The 24,218-nt window shown below is 53.1% G+C and overlaps 1 protein-coding gene across 7 annotated transcripts in view; it reads right to left on the reverse strand.

The window, feature by feature from the left end:
- Positions 1-19,371, reverse strand: part of FBLIM1 (filamin binding LIM protein 1) — a 30,547-nt gene extending 11,176 nt beyond the window's left edge. The window contains exons 1-5 of one of the 7 annotated variants that reach the window (XM_032787606.2): positions 19,152-19,371; positions 6,830-6,945; positions 4,152-4,326; positions 3,705-3,999; positions 300-475 (exon numbers count right to left, since the gene is read on the reverse strand). In XM_032787606.2, coding sequence (XP_032643497.1) covers positions 300-475; positions 3,705-3,999; positions 4,152-4,326; positions 6,830-6,894 — 711 coding nt within the window. In that variant the 5' untranslated portion in view covers positions 6,895-6,945; positions 19,152-19,371. Of the gene's footprint in view, positions 1-299; positions 476-3,704; positions 4,000-4,151; positions 4,327-5,754; positions 6,387-6,829; positions 6,946-7,249; positions 7,273-18,057; positions 18,144-18,224; positions 18,308-19,125 lie in introns of those variants that run through there. The other 6 variants (XM_032787602.2, XM_032787607.2, XM_032787603.2 and 3 more) reach the window with 6 other exon arrangements.
- Between the last annotated feature and the right edge of the window lie 4,847 nt (positions 19,372-24,218).

The raw sequence follows: 24,218 nt of genomic DNA on the forward strand, positions 1-24,218 counted from the left end.
ATTTGTGCATCGCACAGTTCTCAGCACGTGTCCTCACAATGCCTCAGTGTGGCAAGGCAGGACTATTACCCCATTCCACTGATAAGGGACCTGGGGCCCAGAGAAGCTAAGTGACTTGCCCCAGGTCACACAAGAAGTCTGTGGCAGGGCAAGGCTTGTCCCCCAGGTCTCCAAGTGAGTGACGTGACCACCAGCCAGCCCTCCCTCAGGGTTCTCGATGCTGTTCTTTGGGTGCCAGGGCTAAAAACATCCAGGCGAGCCATGACACGAAACCTCCTCCTCCAACCTTCCATCAATACCTGCCGGCTCACAGGTGAGCTCACGTGCAGCTTCTGCAGATCAGGATAAAGCGTCTCCACCGACAGGGCGTTAAGTTCATCGGACAGAAGATATGATGGAGGAGACGGCAAGGGGCTCTCTGGGTCTGAGCCTGTGGGAACGTCGGTCAGGACAGGACGAGGAAAGGAGGAGAAACCTGAAACAAGCAAGGAACAAGGCTGGTGTCTGGCCTGAATAGGGTGACCAGATGTCCTGATTTTATAGGGACAGTCATGATTTTGGGGTCTTCTTCTTATATAGGCTCCTATTACCCCCCACTCCCATCCCGATTTTTCACACTTGCTGTCTGGTCACCCTAGGCATGAAGTAGGGTGTATGAGGAACTCACATGCTGAGTGAAGGGGCCCTGAATCACACCAGGTTAATTTCGTGCTGGTGAACAGGGCCGGATTGAAGATTAAAACCCCTTACCTACCCCTGGGGCTGGCAGGCCTGTGTGTTTACAGCACGTGTCTCTCCCAGGCCTGCCCCTGCTCCTCTGCTGGTGACTCTGCCCAATCTCCCCCTTTGGCCCGAGACACACAGATGCCTCCACAGGGGAAGGCAGATGGCCTCCACTTCTGTGCGGCAGAGGGGAAAGCCGTGTTTGGAGCAGCGTGCCCCCCCTTGGCCCAGGCCTTGGTGCTGGTCAAGTGTCCCAGGATTCTTGGATGGTTCTAAAGTGTCTCACATTGAAACAGTCTCCAGATGGCAGTGACACCCAGGGTGTCCTGGGTGATGAAACCACTTCTAACCCAGAGCTGAAGGGCCCATTCTTATCTCTGCTGATATGAAATTAACAAAGCTGATAATTACTAACAGAGAGTAAAAGCACCCCTCCCCCTGAGCCAAGGAGCATTAGTGGTGTTGGATAATTGGCAGGAGAAAAGTAACGAACGCAGTTCCCCTGCGTAGAATATTTGTTCATCACAGCTCCTCTCCTGCCGCACACCAAAGCTAGGAGCCTACATCTAGAAAACAGGGCCCATCTGTTTGGATCAAGAGGAAACAAATGCTCATTAAAGTATAAAAGAAATCACTCCAGGCAAGGGTGCAGCCCCAGGCCAGCTGTGTCTGGGTACCAGCTTTGCTGGTTGCTTATGCTGGATCGGCACCGCCAGGTGTAGGTTTGATCTTGTTTATCGGTCAGGGTTTGGTTTTGCAAAGGCTGGGTGGGATCCCACTCCCTTTGCCCCTCAGCTGAGGTAAGTCAGTGCAGCTCCAGTGAAGGAATCAGAACTAATCCCACTCCAGCTGATGGCTCTGGTGCCCCAAATGTTTCGCCGAGGCACTGAGGGGCTTCTGGGATTAGCTGATCTCTCCTCTGTGTCCAACGCAGCATGAGCCCCAACATCATTGAACTGCATCAGCAAGACTGCAGCCATATTGCGCGTCTTCAGCACATGCTCTTGGCAATGCACAGGCTGTTAAGTGATCATGCCATCCTCAGAGAGGACACACGCCGGGCCACTGCTGGGGACTAACGGAGGTGATCCTTCAGCTCCAGCAGTAGCTGCCTATGCTCCAGCTAATCGAGCTCTCCCTTAGATCAAGTGGGAGAGGCCTGTGGGTCCAGGTTCTGCTCCCACATGGCCTCTTTATGGACAGGGCTTGAAAAACCTACTTCCCAAAGCCTGGGGGAATTTTGGACAGGCGCTTGCAGGCTGCTGGGAGCTTTGCAGGAGAGAGAGGAGGCAGGAGCAGGACAGGAGGAACATGAGCAGCCTAGCTGGGAGGTGGAGCTGCTGGGCTGACTTGGTAGGTTATGTTTGATGGGCATGTTTCTCAGCCTGTGTGCGGCAGGTGTGTTGTGTGTGCCCATGGGTCATTTAACAAGCGTGCACAGCTGTGCCCAGCCGGGAGGGGCCATGAATTCCCAGGAACAGGAACTTCAGCGATACGTTTGCCCTGGGGAGACACGGGTGAACAAACCCAACTGGTTTCTGTGCTGCTGCCCATGGCATTTTCACCTGGAGATACCTGCGCTGGGCTTTGATAGTGCATCCCCACTCCCATGCTGCATGGGGCCACGGCTTGCCTGGGGGAAACGAAGGCCCTGCCCCCAAAGAATCCACTATTTTATTCAAAGGAGAATGTCTCTCGAGCTTGGGAGCGGAGGGAGGTTCGGGGGGAAGTGAAGTCAAATTGTTAGCTTCCTTCTCAGCAAATGCCCTAAAATATCTCCTCTCCTGCTGTTTGTTTGACTTGCAGCCAACACACAACCTGCCCACAAAGCAAACTGCCTTTACAGTGCAGCAGGCAGCCCAGCTGGTCTGTCCTGGTGGCTGCAAACAGTGCTGATAACAGATCAGTGATAGAAAGCAGATGGCAGCCGGGAAGATGGGAGCGACCGGGAAGGCTCATTGTCACGTCACTAGCTGGGGGCAGGGTGGGGGAGAGATGGGCCAAGGACCCCAAATTCATGCATTTCAATGCTCAAGGAAATTAACCCCCCTTCCCCTGTGGAAGCCCCTGATCCTGGTCCCAGGGGAGTTTTGTGGCTGTTCAGGGTCTGTCTGGATGGCAGCTAGGAGCAGGCTTCCCAGCACGGCTACCCAGACAAGTGCCAGCACACTAAGAATAGCAGTGTCGCTGCCGCAGCACAGGCAGAAGCTTGGGCGAGCTGCCTGAGGACGTACCCAGGGGCCGAGTGGGACCGTACTTTACTAGCATGTCCTGTGAGAGCTGCGGGCCTGATGCAAAGCCCCCCGAAGTCAATGGAAAGACTCGGGGCCAGGTCCCTCCTTGTTATCGGCCCCAGTGACCTGCACTGACACACACCGAAGGGGAACAGTCTCGCCTCCATCTTCTGCACTCTCTTCCCATCTTGTCCCCTCCAGTTCGGCTCTCTAGCCCGCCAGCCCCAATGGTGGTTTGTCCCCTAGAACTCCCAGGAGCTAATTCACTTCTGCGGCTGGGGCTGCCAGCTGGCCAGCCTCCCCGCTCCTGCAGCCATGCCTGGTCCTGTCCTGCACTCCTGAGGCAACCTGCTTGCAGGCTCGAAGCAAGGACCAGCAGCAGGGGGATGATGGGTCATATTGGGAGCACAGGCCAAGGGAATAGATATGGGCTCAGGCAGGAACCGGCCCCCTACAAGACCACCACCTGTCCTGCCTCCTGGCGGCGGCTCCCACCACCCCCCCAGCACAGAGCCTCCAAGGCCCTTGGGCAGTAAACCATTGCCCAGGCACCATCCCGCTGGGAATGACTCCCAAGTCTCTGAACTAATCTTCCTGAATGCAGGGGTGTTTGGGATCCAGATCTGGATCCCGGCTGTGCAGCAGGAGCCCGTTTCTAGTCAATTACAACCCACTCTCCCTTTGGGCCCTGTGCCGCTTGCTCTATGAACGCAGTGCAGTGCAGTCTGTCCACTGCATTCATCTTACCTCCGTTGGACAAGCCCACCGCTCCAGAGGAGGGCCCAGCACTGCCCAGCGTCCTGCTGCTCTGCTTGCTGGCCTGGCGGCTGCTGTTGGCCAGTTTCTTTGGTGGTGACGCTTGGGGCTGGTGGGTCCCATCAGATTTCATAGCCTCCTTTGGGTGGTCTGAGCTCAGCTGACGCACATCTGGCTTTACATCTCCCTTGATGACCGTGTCCCTCCTGGGAGGAGCCAGGGTAATGTATACGGAGGAAGCAATCCTCTTCTCCACCTTCCCAGACAGCATCTTCGAGCAGGGGCTCTGCAAGGAACAAAAGCAATGAAAACAGAGCCAGGAACGGCTCTCTGTACTTCTCCAGATGCTCTCTGGTTTCTCTCTTCCAGGGGAGCATTCCACACAGCCCAGCCTAACTCCCACACCACGTGAACCCAGAGCCGCCCCCAGACAAGCACCTCCCATGCTAAGCTTCTCCTGTTCCCAGTGACCCAAGGCGACAGAGTGTGTGCAGGGGTGGCTCTTGAAGGCAATGCCCAGCTGCTCCTGAGGCAATAGAATGATTTCCTCTTTGGCCGGAGCATACTCAGCGTTATTGCGCTGCACACACCCTGGCGTTCAAAGTCTTCTTTCCTGGAAAGGAAAGTCAGAAAAAAAACACCCCAACCAACCCATGCAGATCGAGATCCAACGAACTGGCTTGTGACTCCAAGGGGAGTGTAGCCAAGTGTTTGAATAGCAAAGTGCTGCCAGGGCCCCGGAGAAGGGTCTCTCAACAAACAAGGTGCAAAGACCACATTCCTCACTATCCCAGGCTCCCTTCTCTATAGACAGCTGTTATTACTGAGCAGGAAGCTTGATCATTAAAGCAGGGCAACGGCTAGTTTCTGTTCTGCACCCATTTTCAAGCAGGTCCCCATGCCTCAGTTTCCCCACCTGTAAAATGGAGATGATGACACTGATCTACTTCATACGGCACCACAAGACTTAATTTGTGTAAACCCCTTTGAGATACTCTGAGGGAAAGCGTTAGAGAGGTGGACAGACTATTATAATTGATGTTCATTTCTACAGCCCTGAAACTCAAAGGCCTCTGAATGCCTCACACGCAGGCACCGAGGCCACACGAGCTCATAAGCACGGGGAGTGGATGGCTCAGGGCATTTGTACTAGGTCCCAGTGTGGGGGTGTTTTTGTACTGCAAAGTCACTAGTTCAAATCCAGATGAGCTCAGTATTGAGCTGAAATTAGTAACGTAAGATATGCACATTGGACTCAAATGATACAGTGGGCTACCTGTTGAGAGTAAAAATTAAATATTGAGCAGCGCCCTCATTCACTGTGCATTGTCCCTCCTGCCCTCTTTCACTCCAACAGGCTTGGATCAGGCCCTAAATGAGTCAAGTGTCCTGCGGAAATAAATACATATTACTAGAAGCTGTAGCATGATGCATATGCACAAGGGGCAGAGTTAAGGTTATGTGGCAACCTTCACATAGGCATTTCTTGACTTATAAGTGCTTCACTTTGCAACCTTAATGTTCTTTTAATGTAGATTTATGTAAGGAATGATAACTACATTTAGTAGTTACATTGTGCTTTTCTTCTATAGATCTTTAGAATGAGGGCATGTTACACAGAAGGGCAAGTATCATTACCCCTGCCTTCCAGGTGGAAAAACTGAGGCACAGAGCAGGGAAGTGACTTACCCAAGTTCACCCAGCAAGTCAGTGTCAGAGCAAGGAACAGAACCCAGGTCTCCTGAACCATGCTGCCATCCCAAAACGGACACAAATTCTTAACCTTGCTCAGAAGGGTGGTACTGAGGGCCCTGGCTCCCATTGACAAGGGGAGCATTCTAAAGCAGTGGGGCCTTGACATGAGCAGCCCATCCTTGGGATCATGCTGCTGGAGCCAGCAGCTCCAGTCCTGCCGATCTCAGTGTCCCTGGTGAGAGGTGGGGTAGCAGATGGCTCTTCAATTAGACTAATCCGCATTGTTGTAAATTACCGTGAGACCCAGCATCCCCCTCACTCGGCAGGAGTTGCGGTAGAAACTTACAGGGTGAGCTTTTCAGCACAATCTTTGGGGATAAAACCACCGCCATCATCGGAAGCCATTGGGCTAAATCCCCCTTGCATGCCGTGCTGGAAATCGATCCCCACGAGTTAACGAGAGGATAAGCCATTGCGTCTAATCGGGGGCAACTGAAACCAGTGAGGCTGCGTGATGGAGGGGGAGGCAGAGCCATGACAGCATGGGGAGGCCCGCGCTTATGTAAACCAGTTTCTCATCCAGGTTAATTCAGTGCACTGATATGGTAAAGTGCACAGAAAGGGCAGGGGAATTTTCCTTTGAGATCTCCAAAGGAAATTCAGCCCTTGGAAGATCAAACAGTGAGCAGGCGATGTGATGAAAGGCTCCTTTGTTGACTGGGCTGATAGCTTGGTTACAGTAGGAGTTCTTTGACCCACACAAGCCTCCTCTTCCGGTGATCTTCAGGAGCACATGGGTGGCCCCAAGCGCTGGAACAGGTAGCTGGAAACTCTGCACCTCTAGAGCACCTTTCACCTGAACAAAAGGTGATTCACAATAGTGAGGCAGCAGAGGCCAAGGGCTGAAAGCCAAGATGGCAAGAGACCTGGACTCTCTTCCCAGCTCTGGACTCTCTGTGTGACCTTGGGCAAGTTCCTTCCTCCTGCCCCCACCCATCTACACCTCAGTTTCCCAATCTGTAAAATGGGGGAATGATACTTACCCATCTCATGGAGGGAGATCTGTGAGGCTCAATTCACTAGTGTTTTTTTTGGATAGTGCTTTGAGATCCCCATTGACGAGCACTAGGGAAATGCAGGGTCTTGTAAGACCGCCTTGTACCTCTCATATGGCATTATTAACATGGAGACGCAAGACAGAGAGTCAGTGACTTGCCAGTAGTCAAGGTGAATGCCTAGGTACCTGCTTCTACTGGTTTTCTCTCTGCTTTGCATGGCTGGAGTGGCCGAAGACAGCCAGAGTCGGAGCCAGAACCTGGCCCATGTATTTCAAAAACACAGCTAGCCGCCTTAGCCAGCCCATACAGACGTTCTGCTAACCACACGGAGCAGGAATCTGAAATACATTTGTAGTTTCTTACCAAGTTTTACCTTCCTCTGACAACTTGGCAAAATTCCTCTCCTGAAGCAGCTGCCTTCCCAGCATGCACTAGGCGCAGTGATGTCAATAGCGGCTGTGGTCAGTCCAGAACAGAGCCTGTCGGGGAAAAGGCACAGCCAGTTATAATCAGTGCTGGGGAGATGTGAACAGAAATCCCAGCCCTGACGCTTATGAACCATATAACTACCTCAGAAGAGATGGACCTAATGTTAAAGCGACAGGTTTCCTCTAGAATCCTATTTCAAAATGGATGACATCCCTTGGTGTAAACCATCGGTAGCTGGGACATGCAGACCTAAAGGGACATTCAGTTCTGTATAAAGAGAGTTATAATAGTTTCAGGATTTATTTAATTTATTTCAGTACAAAGGGCAGTGGGTGGGACTGGTACATGACTTACGGAAATAGTTTTTAATTGGAATTTTTGCCTTTATTATGGAAAAAGAAAAAGAAAAACCGGAACAGTTTTGTTCTGGAGGATCTGTTGGACATCCGAAAGGCTGGACTTTAATTGGAAGAGTAGAGGGATCACATCTTTAACCACGGCTTCCTTTCTCCGAAGTGCTAATGGGTCATATACATGAAACAGACGTTAGCTAAAACAGAGTGTGTTTTCAAGGGCCTGATGAAAAGTCCTCTCTTCTCAAGAGCTCAGCTTTCGCTTTCTTTGCTCTTACAACATCCTCATTTCACTCCTACTCCAGTAGGGTCACCAGACAGCAAATGGGAACAATCAGGACAGGGGGTGCAGGGTAGTAGGTGCCTATATAAAAAAAAAGCCCCAAATATCAGGACTGTCCCTATAAAATCGGGACATTGGGTCCCCCTGTACTCCAGGCACCATGGAGACTTCTAGGCTAAACATGACTAGACTTTCTAATGTTAAAAACACATATGGGGGTGCTGGGGCCTTACATAAAACCCTGTCAGGGTTTCTTCATCCCCTGTAAAGAAGCAGAGGATAGGCACAAGCCCTTTGAAAGTCACATTCAAATGTAAACCTTCCCCATTAGAACAGGGACTCAAAACAACTGGAGCTGAGAAGGAGAAAGGGCAGCCCAGGGGAGGATGGACAGTCTAATCTCACTTGTAACATGATGCCCCTCAATCGATCAGCCCTAGCAGGCTCCACTCAGCAGGCATGGCTCACGCACGGTTCCAAGCAGAGCCAAGCGCAGAACAGCAGCCCACCAGCGTCCCGGATGGAAAGTAAACTGGGAAGTGTTGGTTCCATGGTGCTGCGCTCATTCTAGTCTGAGCCATCTCAGGCATTGTCAAGTTGTTTTAAAGCTTTGACTGTTTATCTGGATCATGTCCCTTTAAGGCAGAATCTCCCTCCCCCTCTTCACCATGCCAGGGGAACCTCTGAGCAGCTGGTGACTATACAGACCATACATGCTGCAGAGCCACGCGTGTGCAAGCCGTGTGTCACACCGGGCCATGGCAGGAGGTCCCTAGCTTTGCACTTGGTTCCTTTCATGGGCTTTGAACAAGCCCTTTGTCCATCAGTGTATTATATTTTAATATCACCTCTCATGTTTCCTTTCCTTTATTTTCACTCAAAAGAAAAGACCCCAAGACAATCCCCCTGCCCTTTCCTGCATGTACTGAAGAGCTGTTGAGACGGGGCCTGGTTTGGGAGGTTTATTTCAGTGAGCAGGATGAACTGGAATCAGGATGGGTGGATTGGGACCATAGAGCCTACCAGCCCTTTCTGGAGAAACTAGGGCACCAATCCTGCAAATCCTTACACCCCTGAGAAATTGAACTCCTATGAACATGTGCATTAATCTGTGGCTGTGGGATCAAGGTGTGATGAAATGGAGAATGATATGGACTTTCTTGGCATCTCGCACAGGAGAATCTCAGATCCTTTCACAAACAGTAATTAATTAGGCCTCCCTCCCGCCCAACTTGCTTAAGTCAGAATGTATTTTTTACCTTTGAAAAATGGGGAAACTGAGGCCCAGAGAGGGGGATGTGACTTTGGCAAGATCACACTGCCAGTCAACAGCAAGGCTGGGAGTGAAACTCAGGAAGTCTCACTGCCAGGCCCCTGCTCTAACCGCTAGACCACACACCCTCCTACACCTGAACTCTCAGCCCCACTAGGAGAACTGTGAGGAGCAGACTGTGGGGGGTGGGGCGGCCATGGGACCTGGCCCCTGCTCTAACCGCTAGACCACACACCCTCCTACACCTGAACTCCCAGCCCTGCCAGGAGAGCTGTGAGGAGCAGACTGTGGGGGTTGGGGGCAGCCATGGGACCAGGCCCACAGAAGAGGGAACTGCCCCATTGCGCAGCCTTAACAGGAAAGATCCAGAGCCCTTCGCGTTGTTCTTAGAATCCCCTGCCCACCTCTAGCAGCTTCCATCCATGCAACTCACAGCCCATGGACATATGCCCCCAGGAGAGGGGCAAACAGCACCACCTGTGTTTTACAGAGGACACCGGCAGAGAGAGAGGAAGCCGCTTGCCTGCGATCCCACAGGGGGGACTGGTGGACAAGCCTCCTTAAAACATTTCCAGGAACATTCCCAATAAGCCCGGGGCTGTTCCCAGGCCAACAAGTCATTTTCCAGGTAGAGAGAACAGGGCAGAAACCTCCATACTTACGATCCCCCTGCGGCTGTGGTGGGAAAGATGAAAGGCTCGGGGTCTGTACAGCCTTCCGGCCCAGAGGCCCAGGGTTAGGGATTAGTGGAATGTCAGGCTGTTAGCTCCCTTACCCTGCCGCCTAGGGGGCCCTGGCTCTGGCTCCTTCCCTGGATGGGGCGTGAGCCAAGCCCACGCGCATACGCTGACATCCGTCCTGGCCACCTCTCCATGGATTCCCTGGTTCACACGTGTAGAGCCATCAGACGGTGAAGACTTCAGTCACTACCCACCTGGGCTGGACTTGAACCAGTGATACAGCTAGATGCGGTAAATTCATCAGCACTTTGTTCTGATGCCAGGATCCTTTAGCCGCAGGGGGACGGATGGCAGGGAGGGAGGGTGTTCGGACTCACGGCGCTGTCTTTGATCAGACAGCTAGTCATCTCTGCTGGTTTGTAGCAAGTCCCACCGTGGGATCAAGAATTAATAAAAAGACGGGGAAAGGTCTGTCTGGCCTTTACCAAGCAGCATCATAGAGAGGACAGGTTGATGTATCCCCGTCAGCCCAGAGCTCGTTAGTTACTGAATTAGATGGCCATTGTATAGGATCAGTGAGGGGCCGAAGAGACAGTGTCCAGACCCATGCTAGCACTGGATTCCAGTTCAAGGCCTGAGGCCCAGTCAAGGCTAGGGGTCAGGTTCATGTTCAGTGGCACAGACCTTCTCAGCAGCTGATGCAACTCAGCCTAAAATGGCTGACTGGCTGAAATCCTTCCCAGACGCATTGCAGTCACAGAACTAGGAAACGGGTCTCTGGGTCCAACCTGGACACCAGATGATAAGAGTGGGCGTGGATCCGAGGATTTGCCTCCAAACACACACACTGAAATTCCAAAGGGGTGCAAGGTTTCAGGTTTGGTTCATCACTAGTTTCAGAGGCCTGAATTTTCAAGGGTACCTCCAATTTCGGTCGTCCAACTTCAGACAGTCCTGACCCAATTTCCAGAGCGCGTGAGGACCAACAGCTGAGACATTGGGAGCTGCGGATGGTGAACACCTCTGAAAGCCAGGACCTACGTGTCTCACGCTGGGCACTCCAATCTAAGACCCCTTTACACTGCTTGACTGCAGTAAAAGGGCTTTAAACTGGATGTAAGTTACACTCCTACTTAAAGGCTGCTTGCAAAGGGGGTGCTGTGGAATGATTACCAGCCTCCCTGAATTTAGTAAATGATCCAGAGATGACAAAGGCTTTTTCAGATTTGTTTGAAGATATCCACAACGTGTGTGTGCGCACACATAGACACACACAAACACATCATGTGTGTTTTTATACACAACATAATCCAGAGATTTTAATGCCCCTGTTTAAAAGCAAGGAAGCAAACGTGCCCACTGTACTCCTGCCCCTTTGAAGCCAACACATCATCTCCTCTATTCCCTGCAGTCGGAATGGGTGGGAAGGGAATTCAGGCCAGTTTGTTTTTATTCACAAGCCACAGGAATTTCTCTTGGGGGAAAAGATTAAATTGAGTTTCTTAAGAAGGATACACACACATTTCCTTAAATGCCAGAGAGAGATTTGCTGCTTGGCAGATGTTGACAGCTGTGCAGACGGCTCAACCTCTGAGCCTCATGGAGGCTGCCAGGGACTTTGATCCTAGCACAGCAAGCCAAGCTTTTCTTCAGGGTCAGCTGGATCTCCGTCAAATGGGTGAGCGCTACACTCAGAGTACATCTACGCTGCATCGTAAGCCTGGGCGCTGACTCAGGTTTGAGCCCAGACCCTGGGGAGATGATGTTTCACCTCATGACCGTTCTGCTGTCTCCCATCTGACTAGCCCGCGCACAGGCCTGGGAGACAGGAACTCTGAGTTCTAATCCCAGCTGTGTCGCTGCAGCTTTGGGTCAATCATATTTTCTAGGGTAGCCATAGGCGGCGGGTTATATACATTTGCGGTGCACGGGCTCCAGGAATATTCAGGGCAATATTTGGAGCTGGGTCTCTCCCCTGGCCCCACCTGGATCGGGCCCCGGCCCCCACGGGTCTCCCCGCCCCCGCCATGTCCTGCCTGGAGCAGGTCCCAGCCCCTGCCTGCCTGCCACCCACCCCCCTCGCCGGGTCCCTGCCTGACAGAAACCAGCGTGCGCTTCTCCCCTGCCTGCTCATGCTGCTGGAGCAGAGTGATTCCTGGCAGAACTGCTGTCTGCTGCCCAAGGGTCCTAGTGCCTGCCCTACACTAATGGCAAGGCAGGCTGCCCCTACCCTGCCCTAGCCCTGAGCCTCTCCAATGCCCCAAACCCTCATCCCCAGCCAGAGCCCTCATCCCTCCCGCACCCTAATCCTCATCCTCAGCTCCACAGCCCTCACCCCCCTGCACCCTAATCCTCTGCCCCAACCCTGAGCTCCCCCACAGCATGAACCTCTCATCCTCAGCCCCAACCCTCATCCCTCTGCACCCTGATCCTCTGCCCCAGCCCTGAGCCCCGCCCACAGCATGAACCCCTCATCCTCAGCCCCAACCCTCATCCCTCTGCACCCTGATCCTCTGCCCCAGCCCTGAGCCCCCCCCGCAGCATGAACCCCTCATCCTCAGCCCCACAGGCCTCACCCCACACCCCAACCCTCTGCACTAGCTCTGAGCTCCCTCCTGCATCATGAACCCCTCATCCCCCAGCCCCAGACAGAACCCTCATCTCCTCACACCCTAATCCTCTGCCCCAGCCCTGAGCCCCCCATATCATGAACCCCTCACCCTCAGCCCCACAGCCCTCACCCTACACCCCAACCCTCTGCCCTGAGCCCTCTCCTGCATCATGAACCCCAGCATCAGCCAGAGCCCTCATCCCCCTACACCCTAATCCTCAGTCCCAGCCCTGAGCCCCCTCCTGCATCATGAATCCCTCATCCTCAGCCCCACAGCCCTCAGCCCTGCACTCCCTCCTATCCCCAAACTCCCTCCCAGAGGGTGCACCTCTCACCCCCTCCCACACACCCCTTCCCACCCCCAAACTTCCTCCCGGAGCCTGCACCTCTCACCCCTTCCTATGCTCCCACCCCCAGCCCAGAGCCTGCACCCAAACTCCATCCCAAAGCCTGCACCCCTCACCCCCTCCTGCACACCCACCCCCTTCCCCAGCCCGGAGCCTGCACCCAGCACCCAAACTTCATCCCAAAGCCTGCACCCTGCATCCCTCCTGCACCCTAATCCCCAGCCCAGGATCTGCACCCCAGACCTCCTCCCGCAAACCCCCTCCCAGAGCCTTAGGCAGGTGGAGGCGGAGTTTTGGGGGGTGGAGTTGGGGGCCAGGTTCTGGGCACCACCAAAATTTCTACAAACTTGCCGCCCATGAGGGTAGCCACTGATTCCTGGTGTCCAATAGGAGACACCTTGGGGCGGGTTTTTCAGAGGCTCTCACCTGGAGTGCTGGGTGCTCACCAGCTCTCAGGAGCCTCAAGTCAGGCACCCCAGCAGTGGAGCACCAAGAGTCATTGGATCTGTTTAAAGCTGGGGCCTTCACCTTTGTGTTGGCCCCACCCTGGCTGCCCACAGCACCGCTGAAAGTGATGAGAACTGATGCTAGGGTTCGCTGGAATATAAACAACCACCCAGCTTACAAAACGTGCTGAGGTTTCCAAACTTGTTTTTGCACCTTACACCTTTTCACGCTCTCTGTATGTGTATATATATCTCCTCAATATATGTTTCAGTCTATGCGTCCGAAGAAGTGGGCTGTAGCCCACAAAAGCTTATGCTCAAATAAATGTGTTAGTCTCTAAGGTGCCACAAGTGCTCCTATTCTTTTTGCAGATACAGACTAACATGGCTGCTGCTCTGAAACTTGTTTTTGTTTTGCTTGGGAACAAAAAAGAGATCCTCCAAGTTTTGGGTCACAAAAACAAGAGCGAGACACCCCACAATAGCCAACAGCCCCATGTTTAGGGCCCTCATCTGGGATATAGCAAACCCAGGTGCAAGCCCCTGCTCTGCCTTCCACCGGGGGTCTCACCGAGTGCATCTGACATGCACAGTGTGCTGCTTAATACGCCCATCACCCTCTGCAGGATGGATCCCCTCCATTTACTAAGTGGAGGGCTGAGACACAGAGGGTCTGTCTATACAGCAACTAGACACCCGCAGCTGGCCTGTGCTGGCCAACTCGGGCTCGCAGGGCTGTTCCATTGCTGTGTAGACATCTGGGCTCAGGCTGGAGCAGAGTCCTAGGGTCCTTTTAGGCTGGGCCGGCCCCCAGGAATCACATTCCCCTCAGAGAGCCAGCCCCGCGAGATGGGGAACTAGCATGGGATGCAGGGCCCGCACGCTCCCGCTCCATAGCGCCATTTGGCTGTGTGGACAGAGCTCCAAACCAATCTAGCTATTGGAGACCAGGATGAGACTAAGTGAGGGGTGGATTATCCCACCCCGGCTGCTGGCCACTATTGGAAGCAGCACACTGGGCTGGATGGACCTTGGTTCTGAGCCAGTCTGACAACAACCACATTCCTGTAACCGCACCCAGGCTTCCTGCTCAATAAAAGAGGTACAGGCCCACATCTCCCCTCTTCCTGGCCACTGGGTTTCATTTAGGCTCTTACCAGACCTGACCAACCTTGGGCTCCACTGTCGGGGATCTCAGGCTGGCTGCTTGGGAGACACGAGCAGTGACCCCCTGAAAATTCCTTCTATCTTTTGTAAATTTTCAGTTTTGGGGGGAGAATTTCAGGTTATTTCATGTTACCCATGAAATATGTGGTTTTATTTCTTTTTAGTACATTTAGGTTAAAAAAATACCTCAAATGAAAGAACAGAAATCCCTACGCCCTGCCCTGCTCTCCTCTTTCTGCCCCACATCCAGCCCTGCTCCCTGCCCCCAGGGTTCCCCAGGAGGGAGCTGTCATTGCAGCCTGGAGGGGGCAGGAGTGCATGGACCGGGCACCCCTGTAGCAGCGGTGGTGGCACAGGCTCCCCCGGCCCCCATCCAGCTCACTACCAGGTCAGGCTGCAGGGGGTTCATTTCCAACCGCCAGCCCTTGGATGCCGATGCCACTAGCAGGGACTAGCCGATCCACAGCCAGCTCCATGCACCTCTGTTCCCCACTGACAAAAACAGCCTGGAAAGGGTGCCCTGGCGTTGTGACCTGAGGCACTAGATCACAACGCCACTCACGCAAATTGGGCCAAATCTGCGTAAGCGCTGTTGCAACCGGGCTCATGAGGTCACACTGCTCATTGGCAGGAGCGGAAGTGCACGGAGCTGGCTGCAGAGGGATGATTCCAGCGGCTGGCAGCAGCATCCAAGGGCTGGAAATTGCGGCAACTATAAAAAAGGATTTTTTCATGTTATTCAGGGATCGACCCAGGAGCTGCAACTAAACCTGGCCACTGGCATTCTCAAGGTCGAGCGAGTGCCCCGGGCTCTCAGGCAAGGTCAGCTGGTTACAGAATTCCTAACTGCCCTCCACCCACCGAGCAAACCTAGCTGGTTAACGCTTGCTGGCTAGGGTAAAACCCTGTGGTAGAGGCAGGGGTTTCTCTCCCAGGGCTACCCGGGGGTGCGAAGCGGGAAAGGCTGTCAGTCTGCAAGCTTTCCTTTCTGAGCCCTTACACGGCACTATGCTCCATCACAGGGTGAGCCTACGCTAAGCCCAGAAACCACAGCAGGGGCATCAGACACAAGAAGCAGCTGGTGGTGCCGCTGGTCCTTCCGATGGTCTAGCAGGTTCCTGTTTGACATAACCCTTTTGGTGCGTCCACACCTAGCGTGCTTTGCAACCATGGCTGAACCAGTGCATTCTGGGAGTCTTGAAGCACCTATCCCATAGGGCCTAGCACGAGGGTGACCACTCACGCATTCCCAGAATACCCGACATTCCGGTGCCTGCCTGCCCCAACCACCATTTGCAGCACCTTTATGTCATAACAACAGTTCTGCACACCAATCAGTTCTAGCGCCGAGGGCACGGGATGGAGCGCTGGATTGTACAGCTCCTCCCTTACTGACTGGCCAAGCTAGGCTGGAAACCACTTCATCTGGAACCATGTTTATGCAGTGCCCTGCCCAGCCCCCAGGGGCAAAAACGGCATCTGGCATTTATTCTCAAAGGAAACTGAGAGAGGAATGGAACAAAACACTTGGGCCTCCCCAGATTTTTCTGCATTGCCTGTCAGGAATAAACAAGGCACAAGAAAAGTGGAGTCTCCTGCCATTGATGATTTTGCTTGACTGCGGTCGGCTGCTCCGATAATACTGGAATAGCCCCTGCAGCTAGAGCAGAAAGAGCCTGTACTCATCCCCACCGGTACTGGGGATAAATACTTGTGCTCAGCCTCAGAGGGGAGTCAGTCAATACAACTCGACATCCTAGGCCATGGCAGGGCCCGTGTGCTCGTAATCCCTAGTGTTAAAAACCAGCCACTGCCCCCCTCCACCCTCAGTCCGTCTGCCCATGTTCTCAGACTGGCACCCATCACCACTGCATCAGGGCGCCTAAGCGTCTGTGTGTGGCTGGAAACAGACCTCCCCTCCCACAGAGTCCTTATCCTGAATCCCTCTCCTCCAATCCCCATGCAACGTGCCCTGCTGCTGGAATACCAGCTCTTCACAGGGGACATACCACGTGCACAAGAGAGGTGGGGGGGAGGCCCTCCCACAATTTATCACACAAACCCCCAATAACTTGGGAAGGATGGCCCAGCAGCTTGGGTACTAGCCTGGGACTTGAGAGACCAGTGTCAATTCCTTGCTCTGCTACAGACTGCCTGTGGGACCTTGGGCAAGCCAGTGGGAGGTAAGAATCTAAATCCCTTCGTGGAGCTGTGCCTCAGTTTCCTCTCTGTACAACAGGGATAACAGCCCTGCCAGGCCTTGCAGGCTAAATCCCCTAGAGCGGGGGACGTGCTCAGATAGCAAGGCAATGGTATCAGATATGTATCTTATCTAGAGATTAGTTACACAGTGATTGTGTGTTAAAGGCTCCTGTGACTAAGCACCTGATTAAGGTGGGGAAAGAAGGGTGAGGCTCTTACCTCCAGGAGAGTCTGTGAAAGCAAACTAAAGTTATTGAAGACTATCTCATGGCCAGCCTCCACCCTACTACTTAAACCCTAGCCTTGGCAGCCATAAGATTTCTCCCTAACAAGCCAAGTTGCCCCTTGGCTACTGAACGGCTAGGCTGGCTGGACAGAGCATGCAGGGCACCGAGGGACTAATATGAACCATGTGCTGGTTACATTCCTCATTGCAGAGCTCATGGCTTCCTCATGCTCCACACAGCAACGTCCCCTCCTTCCTGGAGGAATCAGATACCAACCAGACAGGCGGGTCAGAAGGTTATCAGCCCCCTTAAAGGATGGAGGGAGGCAGCCTGCAGAGCCCAGCCTATTAGCTCACTGCAGCTGCTGTTTGGATGGGGTCTAATGCAGTGATTGGATGTGTTATAGGTCTCCAACCCAACAGGGACTCCCGATCAACAACTAAGGGATATCTTAGGGGGCTGCGCTGGCTCTGCTGGGGTCCTCCTAGCCTGGGAAGGAAGCCTGTCTCTTGCTCACTGGTCAGTGCCCGTTGTGCCCCAGGAGCAGTTATTACAGCACAGTGGGCACATTCAGCCTGCCCAGTGATCAGCTCCTAGCACTGACAGCCATGCTCAGGTGCACAGGCCCCCAACAGCCCGGGGAGCTAACACCTGCCTCCGGCGCACGCTTCACGACAGTCGCAGCAGCAGCGTCTTCAGCAACCCCTCCAGCACGAGCTGGAATGGGACAGCTGAGCCCCCCAGATACAGCATCCAGTTAATCCAACAGCCCATGTCAAGCAGCTGTCCCATAGCCCCGCACTCCCCGGGCGCTGGATGGGGACTACAGATGGCTCCTATCTCTGCCTCACCAGTGTGTGTGCTGGGGGGGAATGGACTAGATGATCTGTGAGCTGCACCCAAACAGTGACCCCATAATATCACCGCCAGTGCCTCCCGCTGGGTGAGGACAGCCACCTAGAGACCGGCCCCCCCGTGCCACACAGTCCCCCCCTAAATCCCGGGGCGCTGAGACAGAGGCCTGCCCCCCCCCCAGCACTCGCAATATCCCTGGCTGGGCAATGCGCAGATCTGAAAACAAAGGGTTAAACAAAGGGGTCCTAACAATAAACACAGCCGGGGGGGGTCCTGCCCAGCCCCCTGGGGGTAACACCCCCCGGACTCCGGCCGCTTTCCTAGAGTCTAGACGGGGGCGCTCGCCCCCCCCCGGCGCATGCCCCGCTCCATCAGCCCACCGCGGCCCCTCATCCGCCGCGCTGCGCCCGGCCGCCGGGTGGGTCCCCGCGGTGCCAGGGGCCCCTGCCATGGCCGGAGGCGGCCGAGGGGGCAAAGCCCGCCCCAGCCCGGCCCCATTGTCCCCACTCACCTGAGCCGGCGGCTGCCCCGGGCTCCCTCCCGGCTGCCGGCTGCGTGCGCCGCTGCCGGTCCTGGCGCTGCGCGGCGCACGGCTGCCGCGGCCCTGGCGCTCCTGCCCGGCCGCGCCTCCCGCGGGGGTCGGGGAGCACAAGGCAGAGCCGCCCCACTGACATCATCGCCCCTGGCCCCCGCCCCGCTTCCTCGCCCGCCGCTTTACCATAAAAGGTGAACGGCTGCGTGGGGAATTGCGCGGCCCCGCAGGAAACCAGCCGGCCCGTCCTTCACCTGCCCACCCGCGGCGCGTCCCCCCGCGCCCCCTGCACCGCGGCGCCACCCCCGCAGCGGGCTCCTTCCCTCCCGCCGCTCCGCAGACGCGCTCGCCACCTGGTTCCTTTGTTTCGCTCTTTGGATCCGTTTTGTTTTAAATCCCGGAGATTTGGCGGGGCTGGGCTGGACAGGAGCTGGCAAAGAAAAGGCTCCATGCAGGCACCATGGGTGATTCATTGGGGCAGAGCTGGGGGGAAGGGAGAGGGGCACTAATTCCCCCCCCCCCCAGATCTAAGGAGAGATCTACATGAGAAAGTTGCACAAAGGTGTGATTTTAAACCACTACAATTAAGTTAGTGCCAGAGGCTCCTGGACAGGTATTTCAGTTTTCAGCAGGCTGGTGTCAGTTTGTCTTCTAAATCGGGTCCTAACTGATTTGACAGTTCTAGAGTCAGGGCCGGTGCTTCCATTTAGGCAACCTAGGTAGTTGCCTAGGGCACCAGGATTTGGGAGGGCGGCATTTTGCGGCCCTCAGCGGCAATTCGGCGGCGGATCCTTCACTCACTCCAGGATCCGCCGCTGAAGTTCCCCGAAGACCGAGAGCGTGGAAGGACCCCCCCGCCACCAAATTGTCACCGACCGGGAGTGCAGAAGGACCCCTGCCTAGGGCACCGAAAACCCTGGCACCGCTCCTGTCCAGAGTATAAAATCATGTCCAGCTAAGTGACAGACATACCGTCCCTGCAGTTATTACATCACTTGTGCACGTCCACACTGCGCTGCTTGTGTCTGCAGTGCACGTCCTCCCTAGGAGGGGTTGGTATTGATGCAGACAGCAGTGCACTGGGGGTGGCTATTCCACTGGGTAACTCATCACCACTGTAGCACAGGGTGTTTTGAGAAAGTTTTACAATGCCTCATGGGGCCGAAACAAGTCACCTGGGAACATGGGCTCAACTTCCCATTATGCAGTGTTCTCCATCCCATAATTTCATCTGCATCCCATAATGTTTCGCACCTCTGTTCAAAATCACCCAAACAAACCCGTGTGTCCCTTCTTTCTGTCCGCCATCTGCAACAGGACCATGGATCCCACACAACTCTTCACTGTTGTGCTGAGTGTTGTTAGCCCAGGGTGCCTGATCCTGCAGTATTTGCAGAGCTGCAAGGGGAGCTGCAGGAACATGATGATTTCCTGGAGGCTAGATTGCTGTGGGACAGAGAAAGAAACAATTCACGGTTGTTGGCGGCGTTCATGGAGTAGCTTCTGTTGGTGGAGTGCTGGTTCTTGTCTCGAGAAACAAGCACTGACTGGTGGGATCACATTGGCGTACTGAATGGTGAGTGGTGGCTGCAGAACTTGCAGATGTGCAAGGTCTCATTCCTGGATCTGTGTGCAGAGCTTGCCCCAGTCTTCCAGCGCAGCAGTGCCAAAATGAGAGCTGCACTGATAGAGACCTGGTCTACATTACGCGTTTAAATCGATTTAAAGAGCGTTAAATCGATTTAACGCTGCACCCGTCCACACTACAACGCCCTTTATATCGATAAAAAGGGCTCTTTAAATCGATTTCTGTACTCCTCCCCGACGAGAGGAGTAGTGCTAAATTCGATATTAACATATCGGATTACGGTTAGTGTGGACGGAAATCAACGTTATTGGCCTACGGGAGGTATCCCACAGTGCACCATAGGAGTTAGCAATCCCCATAACCCTACACCCAACCTCACACCAGAGACCGACAATCCTCAAACCCCTAACTCGGACTAAAACGCACATAACCGCATAAATACCTAACACCTAACCCTAAACCACCTAAACCACTAATCCCGGAATTCCTCTAATGCTCACTATGGCACTATACAAGCCGAAGAAACCTAAACCACTGTAACACCTGCTAAACGCACCCTCCGAACGCTCGGCTAACCCTAGAACCCTACACTCGCATACACTGAACCCTAGCCGAAGCTAGTCCATAACCCACCTATGACCCACTTAACGCCGTAGGCGTGCACAGAGAACCCTAGCCACGCCATCTGAACAGCCTAACTAAACGACCGAGCGCCGTGGTGGAACCGCTAACTCTAACCCTAACCTAACACACCTAACCCCTACGCCTGCCACTCCAACCATAGATACTCCTACACATCCATATACCCTAGCCACAGCCTAACCGCAATAGACACCTAACCGCGCAAAAACCCCTCAGACCCAAAACCCTATATATCCTCAAACCCTATACCCTAAACCTAAACCCTATCGCTAACCCTAAACTCACTAACCGCAAACCTAACCCGACCACCCCCAACCCTACACCCTAACCGCCTAACAGAACCCTAACCCTAACGCCTAACCCTAGACCCTAACCTAACGCCTACCCTAACCGCAACCCATAAGCCCCTTACGTACCCATAAAGCCCACCCTAACTCACTAACCCCTACCACCCTAAGCACCCTAACTCCTGCAACTCCGCATAGATCCACTAACCCCTATGAGACATTCCAGAGCTTATGTGGCCTTCACTTGCATGAAGCCAATGGAGGGGTTTTGAGGCCCTTGTTCAAGGCCAGCCGGCCGCTGGATAAGGTATTCAGAGCCTGTTGATAGGTGCTGGTTCTGCCTAGAGCCCCTCCACGGCTGTGCTCGGCCGTCTCCAGACGATGTTTGAATCCACTCTGCCTTCGTACAAGCTTTGCTCTTTTTTTGAGATGGATTTAGCATACAGTGAGATCTGGTATTAGTGAAGTTGTTGCCTTCTATTATTCCTAATATTTATAGCTGAGCCTACATTATACCTGTAATGATAAATAATACTAATGAGAGAAGCATAGTCGGTGGTTTAATCACAGCTATTGCTCACATCAAACAACAACTTATCTTAGACCTTTCCGACAGATCACTTAGGGCTTGTTTTATAATTTAAATATTTAATCTTTTGACCTGCCTTAGGACCTAGTAGACTACAGCCAGAAAACTGGAGAGAATACGTTTTGATCCCTGGCAAAAATATATCTTCTTAATAAGCTACGAACCAAACGAAGGGTCAAGACAGTGGCTTGAAGACTGGCTTCGTGCCTAAGTCAAGGCTGTTAAATTGGCGCGAAAACCACTGCTCTATTCCATATCGATGTCGTCTCAAGGCAATCCTTGTTAATCAGACTGTAAGAAACGCGTGGGGAAAGGCTTTCTGCAGCTTGTCTCTAGCACTACTCCACCCGCGGCTCCCCCCTGGACAGTGCAAGCAAAGGCCTGTAATATACGTTGAAATGTGCTTAAGTGAGGCCTTTCCTCCCTCCTATCCTCCTCCAAAACCACCAGACGGCAGGGAGAAAAGGGCAGCTTACCTTGTGATAGATTCTCTGTGCCTTTCGTCTTAATTAATGATGTGAAGTTTCTAAAATAAACAGAATACAGTTCCAATATGGGGTGGGTGGGTTGCTTAAGGTGGGTAATGAACTTTTAAGAATATATGAGTAATAATTGATTTGTTTTCAAATCCATAGGCAGAAATGAACTTTAATAAAAGAAAAGTACCCATTCGTATTTATTTTAAACACATATTCTGTTCAATGTCCTTTAAGCTGGTCCGGTCACTTCACATCTTTCAGGGGTGCAAGCCCTTGTAATGTCTGCAATAAATGTTGAGCGCGAATAGGGTTGTGTCTTACAGGCGTAAGTAACATCGTATTAGTCAAATCCAAACTGAGGTTGCCGGTGATTAGAAGAAGTGTTGCTATTAGGACTAAGGACTTGACCGTCACTATCATCATCACACGTTAGAGGAAAGTAGCACGCTCATTTTAGTAATAGTTGGAGTCAGAGGTAGAAGGCTTGGTTATCTAGACACAGCTTGTGTCTGAGAGTCACATATCAGTCTGATATTAATACGCCTGACCTTTACCCATTATTCATATAGCAGGTAACGAGAGTCAAGTCACTCCGATCGGCAGTCAACACTGTTCTGACTTAGTATGTAGCTGTGAACTTCATGCACGACGCGCTGAGCCCTTAAACTAGCAGAGACACCTTTGGCTCGTCACAGCTATAACGCTCGGTACTATATTGACCTTAAACTACAATGAGGAACTGTTACCGTTACTACCTGATTCAGACCCGCGTATCACCTAAACACCCTGAGAGCGCGTCTAACACCTCAGGATCAGCCGTATGTCTTCCAACTCAAATACGCACCTGCCGTCATCGCTGCTCAACACCTAACAGCCAGCCGGACACAAGCTGCGTCTGAATCTTTGCGCACAGACCCTCTAGACCTCCACGCACGCCCGCTTTAACCACTTAACACGCACAAGTTAAGGCTGGTCCACTAACCTAAAACCCCTATAACCCAACCTTACTTAAAACCGACATAACCCATGAAACCTACCCAACCTAAACCACAGCCATACCAATAAACTCCTCTAACCCTACTACCCTCTTAGCCATCCTCCACAAGAGATTGTGAACGAGCCACTACACACGCAAGCCAGAACCAACTCAACAAAAACGGCCGACCAACACCTTGCTATAGGATCGGTCTCGACTAGCGAACGCTAAGCTATAATTACGATTCGCCTAAGCACCCGCGTTGCTCACTTCTTAACAAAAATGCCCATCACATGCACTATCTACATAACCTACCAGAGGCGCCAAACATCCGTATACAGCTAACTTGCTCAGCCTGTAGCTCTGAAAACAGAACCCTCCCTGAACCACTGTCTCAGGCTGCCCTGTGTAATGGCTATCATGACACAACCCAGGCCTAATCAAAGGGAGCTAGGACTGGCTCTCCGTAAAAAGCCAGGAGCTAACTAGCAGCATCTTCGAACATCCCCGAGATGGCGTTATGATTTCCACTGCGTCTCCGGTGATATGTAATTCCCCTGATTGACCGCCACCAACCGCTCACACCCTTTATAACAGAAGTAGGTAGCTTCTGAGAACGACCGCGCAGCGTCATGAACCTGCTGGCCATCTCCCCAGTGGACTGTTACGGTGAAATGTCCTTGTGATCCCTAACACCAGTGCCTATCGCAGCACCCATGAATCGAAAGTATACCCCTCTAACGCCAAGCGTTTACACTACTCTGAACGCCTTGCGCCCTGGAACCCTAACCAAGGCCACCCTGAGCGCACCTGGGCCACGAAATAGGGATATAGGTTCCAAGCTCTCTAATGGCACCCCACATATCTCAGTAGGTAATACCATTGCACAAGCCAGTCAACAAGCATCAACCTATCTTATCTTCTCTCAGAAACTGCAAACAGTTTCCAGTCCCAGAATCACAACATTCGACCCAGTCGCAACGGGAGGGCAAAGAGCCTCTATATATCATCTTGTCACTTGAGCTCATATGAGGGTGCTCGACTAAATGCTTTTCTTGACGACTACCTCTACTCCGCATCCATCAAGGGTTCAGTATACAACGTGCGACTAATAGCTCTTATCCTCACCACACGAAATGCAGCAAGGCTGCGCCTCTCTGTGCCACCCACATAAAGATGATGTGCCCAAGATTCTGTACCAGACATGATAAGTCCCCCGATGGCTGACTACACGCAGGGTAGCCTGTTCGGCTGCGACAACCTGTAAGCTTAAACGAGAGGGGCTAGTTCGCCACTCGACTTCAGCTTCTCCAATGTCGAGGGCTGCTCCCAAACTAGGTATCTAGGTGGTACACGAGAGCGTTTTCCAGGGCACGGTGAAAAGCACGTGCACAAATGAATTCAAAAAGAAGAAGTGCTGTTCGCGCACGAACTTTACGCATGGCGTAACGACATGATAGTTGGCCAGCCTGACAACACTCACTAATGAGGGGAAATGGACGGTCCCACACAGCTTGTGCGAGAATCAACTATGCGGTCACGAAGTACCCCAGCTATTCATGTGCCTCTCGATAATTCCCTTTTTGTGCGTGGAGCACCTGAAGTATATGGAGTCCCAGTGAATGGAGACGTTCAAGCGGATGTGTCAATCTGGTAAACCTGCCCATTACCTAGCAGTAGCTCCAAAACGCAGGGGCCGCGTAACGGGAGAATTCCAGCGTCCACGGCGCTGTGCGCGCGGATACGGACATCGTGTTATAGCCTCTGATCGATAAAACCTAATCCG

The sequence above is a fragment of the Chelonoidis abingdonii genome, chromosome 23, assembly GCF_003597395.2.
Source record: "Chelonoidis abingdonii isolate Lonesome George chromosome 23, CheloAbing_2.0, whole genome shotgun sequence".
Taxonomy (NCBI): Eukaryota; Metazoa; Chordata; order Testudines; family Testudinidae; genus Chelonoidis; species Chelonoidis abingdonii.